The sequence below is a fragment of the Aulonocara sp. 'chitande type north' Nkhata Bay genome, linkage group LG12 (assembly GCF_057382095.1).
Source record: "Aulonocara sp. 'chitande type north' Nkhata Bay isolate Kocher_YH1m ecotype deep benthic linkage group LG12, A_spYH_male_GT1.1, whole genome shotgun sequence".
Lineage (NCBI taxonomy): Eukaryota > Metazoa > Chordata > Actinopteri > Cichliformes > Cichlidae > Aulonocara > Aulonocara sp. 'chitande type north' Nkhata Bay.
The window spans coordinates 13610313-13633012 of NC_141355.1; the positions used below are offsets into that span (position 1 = coordinate 13610313).

At 40.6% G+C, this 22700-nt stretch overlaps 2 protein-coding genes across 6 annotated transcripts in view; both read left to right on the forward strand.

Annotated features, from left to right (window-relative positions):
- The first annotated feature begins 270 nt into the window (after nucleotides 1-270).
- Nucleotides 271-7493, forward strand: stx2b (syntaxin 2b). 3 transcript variants are annotated; one of them, XM_086313641.1, is made up of 11 exons: nucleotides 271-616; nucleotides 720-794; nucleotides 893-992; nucleotides 1579-1653; nucleotides 1734-1807; nucleotides 2415-2523; nucleotides 3793-3866; nucleotides 4019-4156; nucleotides 4510-4620; nucleotides 4768-4876; nucleotides 5045-7493. In XM_086313641.1, the coding sequence occupies exons 1-10, from the start codon at nucleotides 587-589 to the stop codon at nucleotides 4861-4863; spliced, it is 882 nt and encodes a 293-aa protein (XP_086169767.1). In that variant the 5' UTR covers nucleotides 271-586; the 3' UTR covers nucleotides 4864-4876; nucleotides 5045-7493. The 3 variants fall into 3 exon arrangements, with proteins under 3 accessions (XP_086169767.1, XP_086169770.1, XP_086169768.1); XM_086313644.1 differs by lacking the exon at nucleotides 4768-4876 and having other exon boundaries at nucleotides 5048-7493; XM_086313642.1 differs by lacking the exon at nucleotides 4768-4876 and having other exon boundaries at nucleotides 273-616.
- Nucleotides 7494-9324: 1831 nt separating this feature from the next.
- Nucleotides 9325-22700, forward strand: part of rimbp2b (RIMS binding protein 2b) — a 118156-nt gene continuing 104780 nt past the window's right edge. Inside the window, exons 1-4 of one of the 3 annotated variants that reach the window (XM_086313647.1) lie at nucleotides 9325-9468; nucleotides 9915-10020; nucleotides 11195-11284; nucleotides 11367-11498. In XM_086313647.1, coding sequence (XP_086169773.1) covers nucleotides 11282-11284; nucleotides 11367-11498 — 135 coding nt within the window. In that variant the 5' untranslated portion in view covers nucleotides 9325-9468; nucleotides 9915-10020; nucleotides 11195-11281. Of the gene's footprint in view, nucleotides 9469-9914; nucleotides 10021-11194; nucleotides 11285-11366; nucleotides 11499-15869; nucleotides 16410-22700 lie in introns of those variants that run through there. The other 2 variants (XM_086313645.1, XM_086313646.1) reach the window with 2 other exon arrangements.

The following is a 22700-nucleotide window of genomic DNA, read 5'->3' on the forward strand; positions in this document are numbered from 1 at the left end:
TAAACTCAGAAATGCCACAAAAGATTAAAGTCTGACAATGGTACCTCAAATAGTTTCAGATTTGTGTAATAGTTCTACCAAGTTCAGCCCTTTTGAAATATGATTGCAGCCATTTAGTTTATTTATCATAAAGTTCAAATGCGATTAAGGGAGGACCAGATTCTCCATCAACGTCATCTGAGAGAGAGAGAGACCTCACAGAGAGGGACAGAGAGAGAGAGAGAGAGAGAGGCGTATCCCGGGGAGAGGGATATTACTGTGGATCTATTACGGATCCGATGCACTTGTTGAGCGGGGAATATCGGCAGAGTTGAAACAGGAACAGCCCCTTCTGGGTTTATTTCTGAGTTGTGTCTTGGACCCAGTTTTGATCAAACAAAGCTCGACCTGTGGCACTGACTTCCTATTTCTGCGACTGTCATCTCACAACCTCGTGGGCCTGGATCTCAGAGATTAAACTAAATCTATTTTTATTAGCCACCTGGACCCGACTGCGCGGCAATGTTCCTCTCCACATGGAGATGTACAGGATAGAGCCAGCATATGCTTTACAACTAGCTGAGCGGGAGACGAGCTGACCGGTGTGATGAAGGATCGACTGGCTGAACTGACCGCTGTAAGTGTTTTTGTTTTAGCTTCAACTTCGTGGATCGTGACATGAAATAGCCTGGCGGCATTAAAAAAAAAAAGGTCACTCAAACACATTTTCATCCTCGTAGGCCGCTTCACAAACAGAAGAGGATGTTGCAGTTACAGTTAACCAAGATGGATTCATGGATAGCTTTTTCAGAAGGGTGTGTACTACTGTGACTTCCAGAATGTGTATTAAGACTAAAAGCAATAATAATTGAGGACACGGATGGATTCTTTGCTTATTTATCGGCTGGTGTAGGTGGAAGAAGTCAGAGGAGTCATCGATAAGATCGCCATACAAGTGGAAGAAGTGAGGAAGATCCACAGTATGATCCTGTCGGCACCCAACACAGATGACAGTAAGTGTGGGTCGTTTAGGATGTTAACATCCTTTAGGTTTTTTTTTATTGCTTTATTTTTAGAAATGCATGGATGGAAGTAGTCTTTTTGGGCACAGAGTCAACGTGCTTCAGATGTCTTCCTTCCTTAGTTGCGATGAATGGCCGGCAGACCGGAAACCTGTGAAGGAAGTAGCACTCAAATTTGCATCAAACCTGACAAACTACTGTGAGATTCAGGACTTAATCAGGGATTTAAACATGCTGTTTTACTAAAAAAGAATTTCTACAAATTCCAAATGGTTTTAAATTATGACTGATCCTTTAATTAGATCAGAATCAGTGTCTAGCCTTCTTTACTGTGTGAGTGGAAAATCTGGTCACAGGATAACTCAGTTTACTTTGCCATGGAATCAGTTAATGTAGTTCATAACAGTGTCCATGACGTGGAAATTGTCCTTTATTTTGTAACCTCTCCATTATTGCCTCGGGGTCGTTGCCAAGTGACCAGCTGAAATCAGAGCAGATCAAATATTTGGATTACCTGGATGACGACTTTTCTTCTAAACAAACTCAAATCTAACACATCTCCTGTTTGTGTGCGAAGGGACAAAGGATCAGCTGGCTGCACTCACCAATGATATCAAAGGGAATGCCAATGTGGTGCGAACCAAACTAAAATGTGAGTTCAGCTGTCGTCCACATTTCTTTCATGTGTTTCAAATTGTGTAACAATGTCATTTTTACTTTTTTTTTTCACAGCCATTGAGCTGAGCATGCCCAAAGACGATGCTGCTAACAGGGCCTCCGTAGACTTCAGGATCCAGAAAACACAGGTCACGATCTCCTCACACACGCACACTTATCACATACCTGATCACACGACGACCCAAGCACTACTCTGTCAGCTGTATGCAGAACTTCATACAGATAAAAGCTGTTTTGTTTTTATTATAAATAAATCCAGACAAAATAACTTCTGACTATCCAGCTCTCAGCTTTACTTCTGTATTTTGTTGATGGTATATTTCTCTAGTTTAAAAACTGTATCATAACCTTCCAACACTTCCAACGTGTACTTTGTATCTTGTACTTCTGAATTATAAGGTATTAAGTCTTAAAACTTTGCAGGGTGACATGATGGTCCAGCTGTTAACCGTGTTGCCTCACAGCAAGAGAGAGCTGGATTTAAATCCGGTCTGGGTACTCTGGCCTCCCACAGTCCAAAGAAATGCACTGGGTTAGATGGACTGTTTCTAAATGGGCTGCAGGTGTGAACATAAGGGTGAATGGTTTTCACTATATGTGTTACCTCTGTGGCAGATTACTCTGCCGCTCCCCTTAAAACAGCTGGGATAGGCAACCCTGAGCTGGATAAGCAGAAGTCTGGAAAGCCTGCAGCACATTATCACTTTGTGTCCCTGTGTTTTGACTTGTCCTCAGCACACTGTGCTCTCCAGGAAGTTTGTGGAGGTCATGACCCAGTACAACGAGACTCAAGTGTCCTTTAGGGAAAGAAGCAAAGGAAGAATCCAGAGACAGCTGGAGATAAGTGAGTGACAAATAATTGTACTCCTGTATCGGAATAAGCCCAGGAATAATGGGCTACATTAACTACCAATGGAAGACCATACAGGACTTGAAATTAATTACACTTTCAATTCTTTTGACAAATTTAAAAAAGTAGTGCTAAAAGGGCGACAAAAGAAGTAAAACCCTCAAGCTGTGTTAGGGCAGGATCCAGGAAACAGACCGCACCAGCTTCCTCTCTGCTTCTCTGGACACCAGCCTTAGTGCTGATAAACAGAGAAGAGCAATAGTATAGGGTTTCTGCAACGCCCAGACAATAAATTTCCAGTGTTTTGGAAAGAAATGTACTAAAAATGGTTCCCGTATTAGCAACATATAACGTAGTCTCATTAACAAATATTCTATATCAGATAGAAATGATTGTTTAGGTACAATAAGATTCATATTTGTTATAACTCCAGATTTGTAATTTGCTTTCTGCTTATTGTGTTAAGTCCTCACTGTTCAGTATCCCTGTAACAAACAGGCAGATCCATTGTATTAAGTATATGTGAGTAACAATAGTGAAAAGCAAAAAATAAAAAAGGGTTGACTCCCAGAGCCAGTCCCTGCGGCCGGCATTAATGAGAGGCTCTAGTTCTGCAGACGGGCGAGCCTGATACTGGAGACGCCTCTCTGTGTTTGCGTTGCCCGGGATACGAGCAGAGCACTCAGCGGCCTGTGCAACAGTAGTTCACCTGTCTTTGACCAGACTCAGTTTGTGCTGTCGCCAAACACCAATAACTGACACCGTTCACAAGTAAAAGCCTTGATGTGTAGCGATGAGCTGAGCGCGTGGTGTGTTTTGCTTTGAGTGTCTCTCTGAGGAACAGCCACCGATAAAGGTGTGCGATATACAGTAAGCACCTGCACAGCGGTCTCTCTCTCTCCAGGGAGAGTACTTTACAACAGGAGGCATGGTTGCTGTAAAAGAAAGCCCTCTGTTTGTAGAGATTGTTTCAGGAGCTTTGGGGGGGGTGGGGTTTGTAGATTTCGGTACCTCTTATGCAACCCTTTGGCATGAATCCACTGACAGCTGCAGCAGGCAGAGATGGGGCAAAAGAAATAAAATATATTCAGAGGGATTCTTCCTCAGTTCCATAATGACATCAAATGAAGGCATATTACTTTCATGGGTGGGAGCAAATACACATGGTCCAAAACAGTCACTTTTGTTAGGAGTGCCAAAACTTATGAATCAAATAAAACTGCCAGACAATTTTGAATTCTTTGTTTATTTGTTTAATTCTAGCTGGAAGAGTGACCACCAATGAAGAACTAGAAGACATGTTAGAAAGTGGAAATCCATCCATCTTCACCTCTGATGTACGGTTTCTCCAGCATTAATGTGCTTGCTTGGTAAAATGCCACGACTGCCATCTAGTGGCTGATGAGTAAATCTTTTTTGCAGTTGGGGTTGTGTGCCGATGGGGTGATTTTGGATGGATTTTTGAAGGTATTAAATCTTTCTCCCTCAGATCATTTCTGATTCCCAAATCACACGGCAAGTCGTGAACGAGATAGAGTCACGACACCAGGACATCATGCGCTTGGAGACGAGCATCAGGGAGCTCCATGCGATGTTCATGGACATGGCAATGCTGGTAGAAACTCAGGTAAGAGCCTCATCTGAGTGGAAACTTTCACAAGCAGATCTGTTGATTTTTCTTTTAAAACTTGTTTCTAATATTGTCTACTAGGTATATTAGAATGGAGCTCATAGCACAAATACCAGTATCAAATCAGAGGTGTAAAACATAAGGCTTGTGGCCACTAAGACTTGTCCAGCAAGGAGGTGTACCCCCCCAAACTGTCATTCACTATTTACAAAATTAAAGGACATAAAGTTCCTGTTTTTCCACTACTATAGAAATTACTGCTTAAGATCAAAGTGGCCTGTATGTGATCCAGGATGTGAAATAGGTTTGACATCCCGGCCATAAATAAAAGCATCTGCATTCATTTACAGGGGGATATGGTTAACAACATTGAGAAGAACGTCTCTAATGCAGCTGAATACATTTGTCGTGCAAAGGAAGAGACCAAAAAAGCAGTCAGGTACCAGAAGAAATCCCGGAGGGTATGTGCTCCTTTCTGGTTCTTTCTTGATGCAATTTAAAAAATATAAATCTTTGTAAAGGTAAATTTGATATAAGATCGTGGTCTAAGCAGCATTTCTTTTCATTCATGAACTTTAAATAACACCGTCTTCCTCTTCACTTGCCAGAAATACATTATTCTTGCCTTTGCTCTGTTGATCCTACTTGCTGTTATTGCACTAATTGTCGGCCTGTCTGTCGGACTAACCAAACCCCCTGCATGAGACCTGCTGTGAGGTAACAACACTTCCACACCCACAACTTCCTTTTCTTGAGCCAAACATCCATCTCTTAATTTATGAATCTATTTTATATATTATGTTCATCTGCCGAATGCTTCACTGGATCTGCGGTTTCTCATATGCAGCCAGTTCCTCTGACTACTCCTTTCTCCTGTTTTGACAGAAGCTTCTCTACCTTGCCATGTGTGGAGGTTTCATACTTTTACTCATCATAATAGTCGGAGTCTTTGAGTAATGAATTCCATCGTGTGCAGTTCCACAGCAGTCAGAAGTGATGAAACTTTTACAAACTTCATAATAGGACTGTCAGCCTCTACCCAGCAGGACGGATGTCTTGAGCAGAACTTTTCCCCCATTATTGTTATTATTTTTAAAAAAAACAATGACTCCTGATAACAACCAACTGACAGCTGATATTTGGAATTGATACATTTTTACGGTAAAAGAAAGTTTTAATGTTTACATCACTTCACTACATATGAAAAAAGCAGATCTGGCATATTTACATGATGGACACAAGTGTTGGTGTTAATTAATACCTTTTCTTAATTAAAAGAAAAAATAATCAAAGCCTAAAGCTTAGCAGCAGATGTGTATATAGATATAGATCTGTTTGTCTCATCTTCCCAGTACCCCTGCTATTCTTCAATGTTTTTTTATTTTATTTTAATTTTTCGCTTTTTTAGCAATTTAATCACTCACTAAAGACAACATCTTAAAGTATTAATTGTTACTGTTTTATGGCAGTTAGGGCGTGTCTGTCCAATTAGAAGCATGAATTCCTTCTCGTGGTCAGCAGAGTCCAGTGCAACAGATCTTGGTGGGGAAAATATTCCTCGGCTCCTTAACACTTTCCTTTGGAGTTAATGGCCTCAGTTGCCAGTTTCATGCCTTAGTGAAAACATGGTGCTTATATTTGATGATAAAGAGACAAAATATATTTTTTAAATTTAAGTTGGGATAAAATGTAAAAATAAAAGCAGAATGTAATTATTCAAAAGCAAATCCTCATATTTCATTACTATAGAACACAGAAAACATATCAAATGTTTAAGCTGAAAAAAATTTATGAAACAATAAAGCATTCTTTATTCTGAAATTGTTCCATAATTGGTCTTGCAAATTGGTGAGCCTGAAATTACTCTGAAATTTGTTCCTATTTTTGATGAGTTTTAAGGATGAAGACTGAATTCAATAAAACTGGAATAGAGGTGGGCATACTTGTCATAACAGAAGTAGGTTGTAAGATTGTGGGATGTACCACTTCAAGGATATCTGCTATTCTACCTTCAAAACACAGCTCATCTAGCTACTGGTCAGCTCCAGTCTGTGTGTACTTTACTGTGCCAGAATAGCCTTTAGTTTTGATTGTTTGTTATATGCATGTAACTAATCGGATGTGATTGGGACATTGCTCTAGGTCACAGAGTAGTGGTCCAGCAGTAGTCTGTTTTGTGTGGTTCTAAAGTTTCAAGGTTTATATTTTCACTGCAAAAATATATCAATTCTTCTTAACTGTAAAACATCATAATTGCTATCAGCCCTGAACAAAGACGCAACAGTCAACACACAGAACCAGTTACAATAGACACAACAACATCGGCCTCTGTGTTATGCTGAAGTAGAGCACGTCTGTTCAATACAGCAGATTACTGTTGTTCTATATTGCTGTTAAATAGATTTTTTTGTGCTGACGAAACAGTTTGACATTTTGGGAAATGATTTGGGTGCTTGTTGAGGGTTCGATTAAAGGATTAAGTATAACTTGCATGTTTAAAGTAATAAACATGCCATAGACACTTTTTTTTTAACCCAGGCTAGGATAGCTGCTGGCTGCTGCTTCACATTAAACACAGACACGAGAGCATATCATTCTTTTATCATAATTTAATAAAGCTACAACAACTGCCCAGACAGTGGTGCACTGGTTAGCACTGTTGCCTTGCAGAAAGAAGGTCCTGGGTTCAGGTCTACCAGCTAGCTGGGGCCTTTCTGTGTGGAGTTCACATGTTATCTCTAGGTACTCCCACAGACACACGTGGGGTTTGTTTAACTGACTGTAGATGAATGGCTGTCTCTCTCCAAGTGCTAGTTTGGCACCATGTCCCAGCTGTGTACCCTGAATTGGGTAAGCTGATGCATGTCACAATTTTATCAAACTGCTGCTTTAGTGTCAAAACATGTGACCAGCTCACTTCTCTGTAAACTGACGGCATACTTTGTGTTTACATGTTCAAGTATGTGCTTTATCCTTTTCACCTGTTGTGTATATATAATGTTATTTGTGTGATGTGAATGTTAAACTACTACAGCTCAGGAGACCTTTAGGAATTTCATGTAGTAACATAGAATCCACTGTTATACTGTAAATGTGCCTTCTTGACATTTTAATATGAAACCTTAACCTTAAGTGCATTTGTCACAGCTACTGAGTGTGATGACTGAAATACTGCTGTGAAAAGAGTCATGCAGTAATGTAAGACTCTTGGAAGAATATTTCAGGAACACACATTTTTATTTTGATACCTTTTTGTTTTTTGCTTGATTTTTGTATTTTATACTGAAAAAACAGATATTAACTAATGCAATAAATAAAAAATCCAGAATGAAAAGTCCTGTCCTTGTTTATTTTCTTAAAAACTTCTTAGTTAAATATACAGGGGCTATCCAGATATTTAAAATAATAAATAAATAAAATCTCTGACTATTCAAGACAAAATTAGGGGTATTTTGCCTGCTCTAATAACACTTCAAACATTTGGAGGTTCAGTTTGTTTAAAAGAAGCGGAAAGAAACAGAGGCTGCTGTTTACTTCTGGCCTAATGAGTGCTTTGCACAAAGCACTTGTCTTCTGTGTAATCAACCAAACAAGATTAGTTAGGAAAGTGGAAGTGAGTCCCTGGAGGGCAAGGTCTTTTTTTCCCTTTCCTCTCTTTTTCTCTCCTTTGACTTAGATCAAAGGCTCTTTCAGAGGTGTACTTTGAATGAAATATCACAGAATGTCCTTAAATATGAGCTCTGGGACTCCCCCCCCAAGTATTCATCCTACATGTCAAATCAGGGGACATTAAGAGCTGTGATTTAACTTGGTCACAGAAGTTGGTTCAGATGAGTAATTTCTGTGGCAATATGTCGATGTTAAAGCATGGTGAGTGATAACAAAGTGTATTTTGTGCATTGACTAATTATTTGGGTTAGTGCCTTTTCAAATTTTGAATAATAGTTTACTGTTAGTCATTAGTGGGAAATCTCCCACGTTCCACAGAATAGATTGAGAATTGTAAGCAGCCATCTGTCAGTTTGAAAGGGAAATTATACAAATATGAACATTTTGTGAACTATAAATAAGAGATATTTAAACTTCTCAGTGACTCACCACAGGTGGTGATCATCTTCCATCACTGGTCAGGAGTGCTAAAGAAATATATTAAACTGCCCTGTTACTGCAATTTTCTGTCAATAAAGGTAATACTCTGTTCTTACTCTGCTGTGGTCAGTGTTATTCACCAGCAGAGTTTGATCAAATATCGATAGCATTGATACCAGTCTTGGTATTGGTATCAGACTGATACTAGCGCGATAGGCTCGAAGTTCAAAAGTCTTGGTATCAGCAATACTGGCCCTGTATTTACTTGGTATCTGTACTAAATTTGCAGTATGGCACAGCAATACTTACAAGTCTCCTCAACTGTGCTAAATGTATTACTTTACACATAAAATAATTTATTTTAAGTGCTTGCATTACTTACATCATAGTCCCTACTGATCTGTAACGATGAGTAGCGATTGGCTGGAATAAGTATCCTCAACTACCAGACCAACTTTTCTTGACTTTGATGAAGGTGAAGCTTGAGGGGCGTGTTGAGATCAACATTTTGTAAGAGTGGATTATAAACAAGCCAGAATAATTCAGAGTTGTGTGATAGGTTGTATCAACTACCTATGTGAAGTGATGGTATGTGAGATAAAGTGGAGTTGTTAAATGGACAGTCAGTTTTGCTGAGAATACAGTTGAAATTCATTTAATTTCAGTGTTATTTATAGTGTTAGCTCACTAGCCACTGGATGTGATGAAAGTGCAGGGGGATTAAAGAAAACAACAGCAGTGAGGTTTGACCTCTGCCATGAGTGAAAGCTGGAAATATCAGTCAAAATAGAAATCAATATGCCAAATGGAGAACAACTTAGCTTAATGCTACTAGTCAAATGCAACAGGGCTGGAGCACTATTTCATTTTCTTTCACCAGCCTCCCTTGCTAGTAGTGCATGTAGCTTTGTGTTTGCTAATCTGCGTGGAGAGAAAGTACAGTGTTTGAAGTTCAAATGTCCCAGTTTTACACTGGGACCTGAAAGCAGCTCACATTTGTGGATCTGTGCGAGGTTGGCCCCGTTAAATTAGTCTCAAACTTGATCTGTTCGTATCGAGCGATTCGTTCGCACGTATAAGGTTTTGTGAGCAAGCGAGCGAGAGTTACGTGTAGTTTTAGACATTTGTACGCACAGAAATGTTTTCTAAAGGTAAAATTATCTGATTCGCGAGCTGACCTTAAAAAATGCGCGCAAACGACCAGTATTTCAGGTTTGGATGTACGTACACTTGTAAAATGGTTTCACGTGTGGTTTGATTGCTTTGCATTTGTCAGTCCTCAAAAGTTACAAATCATTGCACACATTTGTAAATATTAGGTTAGGGTCGTGGATCATATCGTACGCTTTTGCAACCTTTTTGAGTTTGGCTTAAGCAAGAGTGGCTAGAAGACTCCAGCTCTGTGGGTTGGTATGACGTCAAATTTAAGAAAGAGTGCGACATGATTCCCAAAGAGCAATCAGCTTGGCATGTCTCAGCACTGGATGCAGTGTGTTCTTAAAATATTTGAGGAAGCTGGACATGTGCAAGACAGAAACCTAAAGTAGCAAGGCTAAAAAGTTATCCACTGCAGCTGAGCAGTTTCTCTAATTCATGTCTTTAAGAAAGCGTTAAAAATGCAGGAAGAATTTGACACAGGACCTAAGCAATGCTTCTGACCCTTCAGTTGATTCATCTGCTGCTCAGTGAAGCCTCATCAGAAATGATCTCAGTGGAAGGGTTGCTGTCAAGAAGCCATTATTAAGGAAAAGAAACAGGGAGAAAAGTCAGAGGTAAGTACACAAGAACCAAAGTCAGTGGCAAGAGGTCTTATGGAGTAATTCATCCAAATTTTAGTTCAAATCATTAAACTGTACAGAGGAGATCAGGTGAGTGACAGTGAGTGTCTACAGCCACAGTGGAGGTGCTGTCATCAATTAGGGCTGTGTTTCAGCCAGTGGTGTTGGGGATGTGGTCAAAATTAATGGAATTATGGAGGTATAATAGTACCGTTAGATTTTAATCCACCATACAATATGCCCCAAATACTCTGCCAATGTGGTAAAAGCATACCTGGATAGACAAACACACAATTTAACACTATCAGCCATGGATTGGCCTCCCCAGAGCCTGCACTTCAATATTATTAAAGCAGTGTGGGATCATCTTGACAGAGGACAGAAAAAAAAGGCAGAAACACCCAAAGAAGAGCTTTGAATGTACTGCAAAACCTGCAAACTCTTCCTGAGGACTGTTTAATGTATTTAGAGAGTTTAGGCTGTGCTGAAGAATAAAGGTGTTCATGCCAAATACAGATTTTTAAACTCATTAGAATTATGTAAATTTTGTTTGTGTCTTATATATTGTATTTCCATGTATGTTTGCACATGTTTGAATAAATCACTGCATCTATTTCCCATTTTCCTGGAAAAAAATAAAGAAATCAAAGGTGGCTCAAGTCTTTTGCACAGCACTGTCGTTTAGTATATTAGAGTCTAACTGGAATTGGAGCTGTCAGGGAAGGAGAAGTCCACAGCTAATAAGTCTACTCTGGGTCTGGAACACGCTGGTCTAGATGACACAGTGGAAACTGTGCAGTAACTCATGACCGTTAGACTTCAGGGTGTACTTAGTCTGGAGTCGCATTAAGGTTCACAGCTGCTGTAAATCACAATTTTAGTTTGAGAAAAGCATGAATTTTAAACTGTAGCCTAATGCAGCATACACTCTAAAATAAAATTGAGCTTAATATTTTTTTTATGATTTCCACAGTTAATATTTAAAGCCTTTAACACTTTCTATGTGCATATAATAAGAGGAAATGCATATAAATATATTGACTCGACTTTTCAATTACAGAGGTGTAGTTTTATGCATTTTGCATTTCCTGTGGCAGCTGTGTCATCTTTTCTGTCTGTGTGTACTAACAATAATCCAAATCCATTATTATGTAACTGTTGAATACAGATATTTATAATCTGAACATGCTGGAGATCATCATCCGTCGCTGCTGACCATGACAAGCACTTGGGGAAGCATGCAAACTGTTCTGTCATGGTAGGTTATTGCTTGTACCAAGCAAGAGATGAAATGTGACTGATGCAAGACTTTGCTTGACATCTATTTTTCCATTTGGCAGGGGACGATGGGTTGCCATAAGACTTGCAAGGTGGAGAAACTCCTGAGACAGTCTCAACGGGAAGTAGTGTGGAGCCAGAGACGAACGCTGGCCAGAGCAAAGAAGAACAGCTGGGTGAGAGGCACGGATAAAGTGAGTGTGGCGTGCTGTTTGAGTGTGTGCTGGTTGCTAAGCTTTCAGTGAATAAGATTTAACAGTGTCTGGACACTGTGGATCAGAATTTGTTGATGCCTGCAGCCATAATCTGACCTCATCCCGCGCTCCTCAAACAAGATTCTTGACTGCCACTGAGGTTATTATTAACAAACTCAGCCATATGCACCTCTTAATAATCGTCTTGCCTCATATATTTAGCTATTAAATTAACAACATAACAGCGTAAGTAGTCCTTGCTGCTCATTAAATAGACTTAAAATGGATAGCTACAGTTAGGTCCATTAATATTTGTTTTGTACACCACCATATAGCTTTTAACTTTAAAAATCAATGTGAATGGAATTGAATTACAGTTTTTCTAAACAGCATGACGTACTTTAATTTTCTTTGGCGCTCTTTCAGGCCTTATGGTGTTGATGGGTTGGCCAGTGAGTTCATTCTCTTTAAGAATCTACGGATTGTTGATTTGGCCACTCCTAGAGTTTTTAGTGTCTCTGCAACATAGGTTGAGTTGGGAAAAGTAAAATGTTTTCTGATTTTTCTGTCTGTTTCAGGCTCCCTTTTAATTTTCTTTTCAAAATGCTTTTGAAATTGTGAAAAGTCTGGACTGCTGGCAAATCAGTTTAGCACCTGGACTGTCTGAATCTATTCCCATCTTTACTCTTGAGGAAAAATCCCAATACAAGATATTCACAGTCTTTTCAGCTGTTTGTGCTATAATTGCTGAAATTCAATTCAAAATAAACATATGTATTTTTCTTAAAAACTAAATATTGTCACTTTCAACATTTTGAATGTTGGGTACTCAGTTGCTTTCGCTGCGATAAACTGACAATCCAGGGTGTACCCTTGATCTTGCCCAGATAGATTGAGATAGGTTGCAGCACTCCTGCTGCCCTGAACTAGATAATCAGTTAAGCATCTAGATTCATAGACTCTTTAAATTAGACGATACAAAATGAAGGCTAAAGTAATTTTCCAACATTTAGGCTTCTGTCACACAGGCTTAGAGCTAGTTTGCAGAAGAATATGTATTTTTTGCGTGGTTGGTGAGTGACTGCTGGAGGTTATTGGTCGTCACTAATTGCCTGTATTTGCATGGTTCACCTTTAAAGAAAAGAAAAAACAGGTTGACAACCAACCTGGTTCAGTTTCACTGCTCCTTAGCAAGTAGTTGGTGAGTATTTGCAGACAAGTTGGTATCTTCTATTCAAACTACAGGTGACTGCAGCAATCTGCTCGTGACCAAAGCAATCAGAAGATCTTTGGTGCAGCAGAAACTGTTGCTAGGTCAAACTGGTCAGCTAGCAAAAGTAAGCTACCTCTAGCAAACACTTGCCATTCGATTAGTAATACAATTCTTCCTTATGGACCCGTGGTCACCAGGGGCCATCTACACTGGAGCTTTATGTTACAGTCATGCTAGGGAGGTTTGCAGCATATCAAAAACTATTATTGGTTGCCTCGAACCAGGTGACCTGTGCAGTCACCTTGCGATTGGTTGCCCAGTACTTGAGGACGTTTCATGCTCAAATACTTGCAATAGGCTGCTGAATGAAAATATTGAATACAATTGCCACCACTTTTCCAAATCACAAAAGAGGTTGCTGTCCTGTTTTTACTCTAGTGTCGATATAAGCCATCACCCAGGCTTGCAGAGGGACAGGAGTGTGATGATGAGATTAGGCTGAAGCGCAGTAGACGTGGGACATATTATTAGTCTAGCACAAGTTAAACGCAGAGACAGAAAAGTAATTTTTTGTGTTTTGTACTTTGACCCTAATCACACTAAACTCTGTATTATCACATGGCAAATCTAAAAAAAAAGGGCGACCGTGGCTCAGGGGGTTGGGCAGCGTATCTGTAACCGGAAGGTCGCCGGTTCGATCCCCGGGCTCTCTGTCCTGGTCGTTGTGTCCTTGGGCAAGACACTTTACCCTACTGCCTACTGGCGTTGGCCAGAGGGGCCGATTGCGCGTTATGGCAGCCTCGCTTCTGTCAGTCTGCCCCAGGGCAGCTGTGGCTACAACCGTAGCTTGCTTCCACCAGTGAGTGAATGAATAGTGGCATTGTAAAGCGCTTTGGGTGCCTTGAAAAGTGCTATATAAATCCAATCCATTATTATTAAATTTTTCCTGTATAGGGGAATTTTATGAGCCCTCAAAGCTTTTACCAGGAGCCAAAGGAAAATCATTCTAGTAAAATATTTTTTAAATAGTTATTGTATTTGGTATGCCAATTTCAATAGTTTTTGATCATTAAATGGTCAGAAATACAGTATATGAAATACTGAGGCTTGTGTTAAAATAGGTTTATGCTTACTGTTACCCAGAAAGGCCCACTCTAAACCAGGAAAACCCCTGAAACTCCTGCCTGTATTTGTGCTTCTGTATCAGTCTTGCTGGAATGAGTTAAAAACGACACAGTTGGAAAGAAACTATTATGATAGTAACTGTTAGTGATAGCGATATACTCAAACCATCTTCCAGTTCCAGCTGCTGGAGCCTGTGGCAGGTGTATGATGTAAATTAACATAGCTTGAAAAAGCAAAGTGGTAACATCTGATGAGAACTATGTTGTGATACTTCTATCGTCAGCACACGATCTCTTCAGCGTGTTGCATGACTGGTGTTCACAAAGTTAGGCTATTTGCTTGATTAAACCAAATAGCCTAACTGCACCCTGCAGGTGCAGTAATTTACTTATAGAGGTAATAAGAGATGAGAATGGCAAGCTCATTCAGGCACCTGCAGAGAACCTTGTAGGGGTTTGTATTCACAGCCATTGTCTACAAGCCTCAAAAGGAAACCCACAATCCATACATGGACAGTTCTTTTGAAAATGTCTAAAATGTTTACATAAGGGTCCGACATAATAACAAGAGCAATGCAAGTGTTCAGAGGAGGGTGACGTAGATAGCATCAGGGTAGTTCGTGCTACAGGCAAACAGCAGGAGGCAGGGCAGGACCTGGAGCACTTTAATATGACTGAAGTCAGTGTAGTGGCCTGTAGCAACTGAAACCTGTATTTTTCCTCCCCCTTTTGAAATGTCGAAGAAATAACTGCAATCTGACCTCTACCTCTTTGTCATATGCACGTTATGAGTTATTTTCTGGTGAATATTGTCTGACCCCATCGGCGTATCCAAATCATCTCCGTGCAAAAGCTGAGCTCTCCGTGTTCTATTTGTTGCACAGTTTTTGAATAATATTCCGAACTCTTCACAAAAGGGAATGCCAAAACAGTTGTTCACACCTCCGAATGTGTCTCAGTAAGCTGGGCGCAGGCAGGCCTGGAGCTGCTGTTCTGCCTTCTGACAGCTTTTGACAGCTGTCTGCCCAGGTTTGGTTCTCTTTAACATTCTAAGGTAGGCAGGCATCCACTGAATCATTATTTCAAGAATAAAATAAGCGAACAATTTGACGTACCCTGTACAGCTTTGCCCTCCCCGGGGATGAGAAAATACTGTGCTTCCAAATAGTTTAATAGACACAGTTTACCTCTAGTCCGTAACAGTTAATGGTTTTATTTAAATGCTGTGTCTACCTGTAGAGCTTCGGTGTGATGGAGACAGACATTTTAAATGTATTTGTAGCATTTACATCTGTGGAAAAACAGGGTAAAATCACACTTAGAAGTCCTACTTTGGTGAGATCTACAGTTACCTATAAAGGTGTGCTATACTGAACAGCACTTCCTGCTTATTATCAGAACTAAGCACCTCCCCATTTAGTGTTTACACACAGTCAGAGGACACGTGTGGGAACGGTTGACAATTGCTTGTGTCGTGGTTGCCTTGAGTCTTAAACAGATGCTGTGATAAATAGTCTGTCGATTGGGATTGCAGCGAGGGTCCCGCCGTAGGGGGAGGGAGGCCCCAAGACAGGAGGTAAGAGCCTGCTGTAGTTGCTAAGCATCAATGTTGAGGGAAGTCGTTTTGGGCCCTGCTCTTCCCGCTTCTCCTTTTCCCATAACAGAGTGCAGCACCACTGTCAGCCACAGAGGGCAGCCACACCACACATGCTGTGCTGCTATCCTCCACATCTCCCTGTAGTAAAAAAACCCAGGATGACCCAAATAATCCCCTTTAATACCCCTGTGCACTTGATTTCCCGATCTGCGATTGGACGGCCGCGGTATTGCTGCTGTTTATGACAGCTGATTGGTCTTGCCCAACTTGACAGCGAGTGAGGCTTTGTCGAGCCGCTGGGCAGCCTCTGTGGCATGATGACCCATGATGAGGAAAGGCGGTGCTCCTGTATTAGCTTGCAAAAGAAATACAGTAGCTGGGAGGTAGTGCCACAAAGCTGGGAGCACTGGAGCTGGGGATGTCAGAGAACCTTGCATGACCTTGCCAGCTTCAATCATGGCTACTCATCAGTGGCTGGTTAGGTGAGCGGGCAGTAGGATACAGCACGCCGCTGGCAGCGTTTATTGACAGAATTGTCTGTGACTGCAGAGAACAGGACAGAGACGGTCCTGATTAAAGAGGACCAAAAGACATCGTGGAGAAGGTGCACTGCTCGGCACCACTGCACACTGCACTGCCTCTGCACCCCAGCGTGCGTGTGTCTGTGTGACTAAGCGTGCGTGCATGTGTGTGTGAGAGAGAAAGTGAGAGAGAGCGAGAGAAGGAGAGAGAGGAAGGGGGCGTGTTGATGTGTGTGCTCTGCTGCACAGCCACGATAGTGTGAACTGAATGATGCTCGCTGGCTGTCCCTCTCTCTCTCTCTCTCTCTGCCTGCGCTGCCTGGCTGTGCCTCTTTCTGCCGAGCATTGATGAACCATTTTATGCTACATCGTCCTGGTCCTGCTGCCGGCTGCTTCTCTTTCCTTTCGACACAGTAGGAGACACCTGCCATTTCCTCGTCGGCCCTTTCTGCTAAGGTAGTGTACCAATCTACTGTTGGCTGTCAAGCTGTGTATGTTTTTCCGAGCCGCGGATTGTTGCACTGACTCTGCTGCAGGCTTCCTATGCTGATGCTGCTGCTGCTGCTGCTGCTGATGCTGCTGCTGGTGGATGATCATAATATCTCTTAGTGGCAAACATAATTGAAATGCAACCCACTGCCTCTTACACACTCATAACCGTCTACCCTCTTATGCATGTCTTGGAGATGGATCAGCATGTTTTGAGCTGCTCTGCCCAGGAGTGTAGGTTTGACAGCACGGTGAAGAGCCAGAGGACATTAAGCATCATTTGCATGCAGTGAGGATTCATGCTTATTTTTTTTCTGTGTTGTTGGTGACCTGATGGGGAAACATGTTTAAAGCGTACACTTACCTTAGCATAGCTGGAGCAGTGTGTTTATGGTCAGTGTGTGTGATATAACATGGTCTTTGGGCTTGACGTTGGTCCCAGCTGTCACTGCCATGCCTGTCAGGAGATGTTTTCTGTAGATTGTATATGCAGAGGAGGTGTGTTTAGCTTTAGGTTAAGGAAACTAGTAGGATTGCTGAACTTATGTCAGTGAAGTGGAGATAGGAATACTAATTGGAAAAAGCATTCAACTGAAATGGATGCATTTGCTTGAATGGGTTTTACCAAATATTTGCTCAGATTATCCATTGTTTTCGTTAAGATAACAGTGTATACTGTCTGTGTGGCTGCGTGTGTGTGTTTCATAGCTGAAAGATGATACGGTGTGTATGTTTGTCCATTATAAATGGGTACAGTGTAAATATGCAAGGGGTAAAACTATTTCTGCATATTGCATTGGCTGTAGCAGATTGCAGCATTGGCAGCGGACATACAGGGATGTATTATGATTTTTACTGCGAGAAAATATTTTATGTGTATCTGTGCATGAATGCACGAGTGCCTCCCAAGGTCACTCATTTGCAGTGTTTCCAGAATTAGAACTGTCAGTCTCGATTCACACCTTGGGTATGAGAGAGTACTCTGACGCCAAACTCCCATCCGTGCCGTAGCTCCTCCTGTCCACCTCGACAAGCAGACATGGCCATTCATCATTTCGCTGGCGATCCCTTTGCTGGCAGCAGAGGGACTTTTATCCTCACTATGCACCGGAGGCAAGTTTTCATATTTCAAACCAAAAATTTGCGTGCTGTCCACGGAGCAGATTCCTAGAGGAGTGGCAGTAGGGTGCTGCTGGTGGTGGGAGGAAGTGTACTTTTTTTTTTTTTCCTTTAAACCTAGCCCCAGGGTCAGATAATATTTGCATACGCAGCAAATGGGTGTGGTGAAACATGCTAGGGGTTCAAACATTTTTATTTATTTTGACTCGGAGAGAATACTGAATGTGAATTAGAAAAATTAATTTGGTGCTTGCCTTAATGGCACATGAATAAAACCGAAGAGCAGTTTAATGAGTTTAGTAGTGATGTAATGACTGTTTTTTAAATGAAAACAATTCAAGTACTAAATATAATTTTAATGAATTACTAAACATTAATTAAGTAAAATTATATTTTAATTATACCGGGGACAATATGTACTTGCTTTGCTGCTTTACTAATGTGTCAAGATTCTCATAAGCTAATCTGTATTCAATCTGCTACATACATATAAAGACTCTTTTGCTGAGAGCACAGAGAATGAATGAAAACAGTAAAGTTCTGAGTTGTGGGTTTTGCATACAAATGCACTTTTGATCCATTAAAGTACACAGATTAAGCTCGGTGGGATTTTCTCTTTCCTTTAGGGTGTTTTATAACATTTTATTGCAACTGCAAAGTTAAAAAGCTCATGGCAAAGAGATGTATTCTCTTCTTAAGAAAATATTGTTGCCTGATTGAATTATACTTTTTTTCCCTCTATCTTACCAGGTAACACATTTGTACACTTTGTAAGGCTAACAATCAAACTAGCATTAATTATATAATCAAAAACTAAAAAAACAACAACAATAAAATTCAACTGTAGCAAGTCAAATGTAAAATTAATAACTGCTTAGGGGGGGAAAAACAACATTATCAGCTGTCTGTTTGTGAAGAATTAAAAAATGCAAAACTTTATCTTCACCAGAAAAGTTGTTGTTCCCTGTGGTGCCAGAGGGTAAGACTGCACTTTCCACCCACAGTGCTGCATACTGTGCCAAAGTAAGGACAGCTGTTTGACATAGACTCATAGTCAGTATAAAAAGCGGACATAGCTATTGTAATGTCAACCACTTGAAATGAAAGTTTTCAGCATCTGCATCTTGGTTTCAAAAAACTGGAGGACTGACTGTCAGCTGTTAGCTCATTGGCTAATGACGGGTTTGACACCTGGTAGCCAGTGAGCACAGATAAACTTTTTGAAACGTGTGAAAGACATACATTTTTTTTCATTGAATATCACTCAAAATGAGTGACTGAGCCCATGAACTCATTAAGCAGATGTTTACAGACATCAAGTCTGGAACACGTTTTCCATATAAACTGGACCAGAACGCTTTTGCAACCACAATTATCGCCATCTGATGGTCTTCAAATAGAATTTCTGCAAAGGTTTAATTTTTCTGGATGGTTTATCCATGTTTAAAACCATCTACGTTCAACTCTCACTACTTTGGACAAAGCACGTCTTCACTGCTGGTTGTGTGGAAAGATAGCATTGAATGATTTAGTTTACTGTAATTATGGAACACAAGTGGTGGGATATTGTCTGAGTGATGGAATAAAACAATGTTAAGTCATGACATGTCTGGTTTTAAATTTCCTTCTGTTTTGCTAACTCTCTGGCTGTTCATGTCAACAAATGTAGGCTAATAAGATAAAAAAGCTAGCTTGTGGTTTGTAGCTAGTGTTTAAAAGCATCGTAAAACATTACTAATCAATGCTTTGGAATGATAGGGTGAGGTGTGTGTGTGGCTCAAATGGTTTGGTCTGTGTTTATTCTTTCTTTAACAAAAGGTATGCTATTACCTAACTTCTAGTTCAGTGAGTGTTTCACACAATGTGTGAGCAGACTTGCTGCACCATTGTACAAAATAATTTTGAAACCATGTGAACTGTGAATTTTGTGTATCATTATACAATCGGTGTATAGTTTTGTGGATAAGCCCAATAGCATTACTAAAATGGTAAATGGCCTGTATTTGTATAGCGCTTTACTAATACTAACTAATATGAAGAATTGCCTCCAGTGGTGGTATTGGAGAAAAACAGATAGAAATGGTCTAAGGTGCTTAACGTGCTTAGCACTTGGGATGTAGGATTGTGAGAGGAGCATGGTTCAGCATGGTCCTGAGTGACTAAAGCTATAGGCTATAGTAACAGCTGGAACACGGCTGCCGTTGGCGTCTGGATGTGGCCTGGATAAGGCACGTGACCCCGCCACAGTGTGAGGCATTAGTAATATGAACAGCAGGGTCCACCGCCGCTGTTACATAACACTATCTTCACTGGGAAATCTCTGTAAAGATGGCTCTGGGAGACTCTGTGACAGCAGAGTGAAAGTAAGTGCATCATCATTGTCTACAACTACATCGCTTGCTCTGATTGTCCCGTGCATGACAAAGCAAACATGTGTCCTCGGGGTATTTCATTTCAAATCTATGCTGCTTTTTTTTTTCTTTTTTCTTTTTAGCTTTATAAGCCTCAGGACAGATCCACCGTGTGCACATGTTCAGTGTATTTGTGTTCACGAGCTTGTCTCCAAATGTATGTATCGTCTTACGTATGCCTTTACACGTGAGGTTTTACATATATCTATGTTTATGCTTACATAGTGAACATGATTGTGTCACGCCATGGCTCCTGCAGCTCAAATGTAATGTAAGTAGATTGTGCCAGCTGTCATCACGGAGGCAGTTTGCTGTGGTGGGGACTCGCTGCTGACAACACTGGAGGTCAAAAGGGAGCCACATGCAATTATCTGAGGAATCTGCCTGCATTCATAATTGATTGTTCCTGCATCTGATCAGGGCAGTCCACTCACTCAGTTGGACAACACTGCTGTAGTGTAAACACCATGAGAGTAGATTCCACAGAAGTTAGCTCTAATGATTGGCTGTTAGAGCGATGCTATTTTTTTGCCTCTAATTTACATGTTTGACAGAGTACTGACAAACCTGTAGGGCCTAAACAAAGCTTAGGCTGATGACATAGCTTATGAATCTATGTAGAACTTTCTTAACCATATATAGAAATTACATCAATTATATAAATCGCTGACCTATAACAAAGCCACTCTAGGGGTAAAATCTAGTTTGCTTAACTGATGCAACTTAAAAAGCAATTCAAGTATTTTGCAAATACAGAACAAAGTATTGAATTAGAAAAAAGCTCTATTTAAAAAAACACCAATATAAAATGCCACTTTTGCAATGTACATGAAATGTAGATACTTCATTACAGGTTATATAAAATACTCCACTGCGTACCAGAATGTTTGCTTTATTTTGGTATGTAGTTTCTATCAGTTGGACATCTGGCTTCCAGAAAGACCAGCTGGGGGTAGCACACCAAGCAGGATTGCTTAGGTTTCAGTAACAGAGGCTTAGAGGTTTCGTCGTGAAACACAGCCAACTTCCAGCCATCACGGAAAAATATCTATTCCCCTGCTGGTTGGTTGTAGTTGTCTACGCAAGCTTATAGTTGCCAATAAAAGAGCCTTACTTGTACTCTGCAAACATTTGCTAACTAACCACTGAGTGCTAGTGAAACCTGGGAAAAGCGTAACACAAACCAGAAACTGAGAGGAAAAGTTGTGCCTTCCCACTGCAATCAACATGTTTCAGACTTTGAAACTTTGCAACTTTGAAGGCGAACGTTTCCAGTTCGTGTCACACAGTTCAGCTACCACTTAGTGAATATTTGGCCAGTGTCTGTAGACAAGTTGGCGCCTTCCATACAAATTATAGGGAATCTGTGACCAAAGCAATCACAAGGAGGTTTTTGGTGCATTACTGTATACTGCTTTCAACCAGTTTTATCATTTTCGCCAAGTGACAGTAAGCAACCTCTCGCAGCCACTCTCTAACCAGTCGAGGTTAGAGAGTTTTCCCAAGTGTGGGCGATTAACTGATCTCTAGATCCAAGTTCCTGGGATGTAACCAGTATCCAGATCTTTTCTCATATCGTGCACATATAGCATTGTATATTCAATTTCAACCAATGATAATGACAAACATGTCTTCAGATTTCTTTAACGTTTAAGTGCTTGCTCATAGGGCGTCATCCGATTGTTGGGGTTTTCTCTGTATTTATAATGTAAAGTCTTTACATGACAATATACAGCACTTTGAGGCAACTGTCATGTTGCACTCTATTAACAAAATTCTATTTTGTGAACTCAGATCTTCAGTTGTATTCACAGATGTTCTATAGGGTTTGCTGAACCATTGCCTTAATCTTGTGTTGCTCCATTCTTGGACAAATCTGCCCAAGAGTTAAATACAGGGAAATATCCTTCTGTCTCCTTGTCCCTTCATCTGAGACTCAGTCCCATACACAGTGCTGCCACCACTATGTTTCAGAGTCTTTTACAAACACCAAACAGATTGCTATGTGGCTTTTACTTTGAGTGGTTCCAATCTATGCACTCAAAGACACAGCCCTGATTGACATAGTGCTTCTTGGATAGTCTTTGCTTTGGCTCACATCTCTACAGAGGACTTTAGAAGCAGCTTTGGAGTGACAGGTGGGTTCCTAGTCTCACCCCTGATCAATGATCTTATTGCTCAGTTTGGCCTTATGGCAAATTCTAGTGAGTATCCTACAGTTTGAGACTTCTGCATGAAAGTTACAAAGTGCAGTGTGGTCTTAAAGCACTTGTTAATACCATCATAACAATACTATTAGAAGTTTTAAAGATGATTGAAATCATTAATTATGGGTGGGCTTTGGTGCTGGTGACGTGGGAAATTGCTCACGTATTGCAGAAAGACTCCATACAGAAAGAGTTTAAAGAGATGTTTGTGTCCCTCTCTGACCTTTCAGCATGTCTGTGCTGGTGGTCAGCTCGGTGAGAGTAAGGGCTATTTGGAGCTGTTCTAAAACGTAGATGATCGTGCCTGAGGTTGGGGGTTGGGAATGATTATTCGGATCTTGCCAAAATCCACAGGCAGTGATGATTATTTGTTGGGATTTGCTTTGTAATAAAAAAGCTTATCTCCACAGGTTCATCTCAGTCTTTATCTCTGTCTCTACCTTTGTGCTTACTGCGTCTGCTTCGCCCACACTGCACTCAGATGTTACAGGTTAATTTATCCAAACTTACACAATCAGATT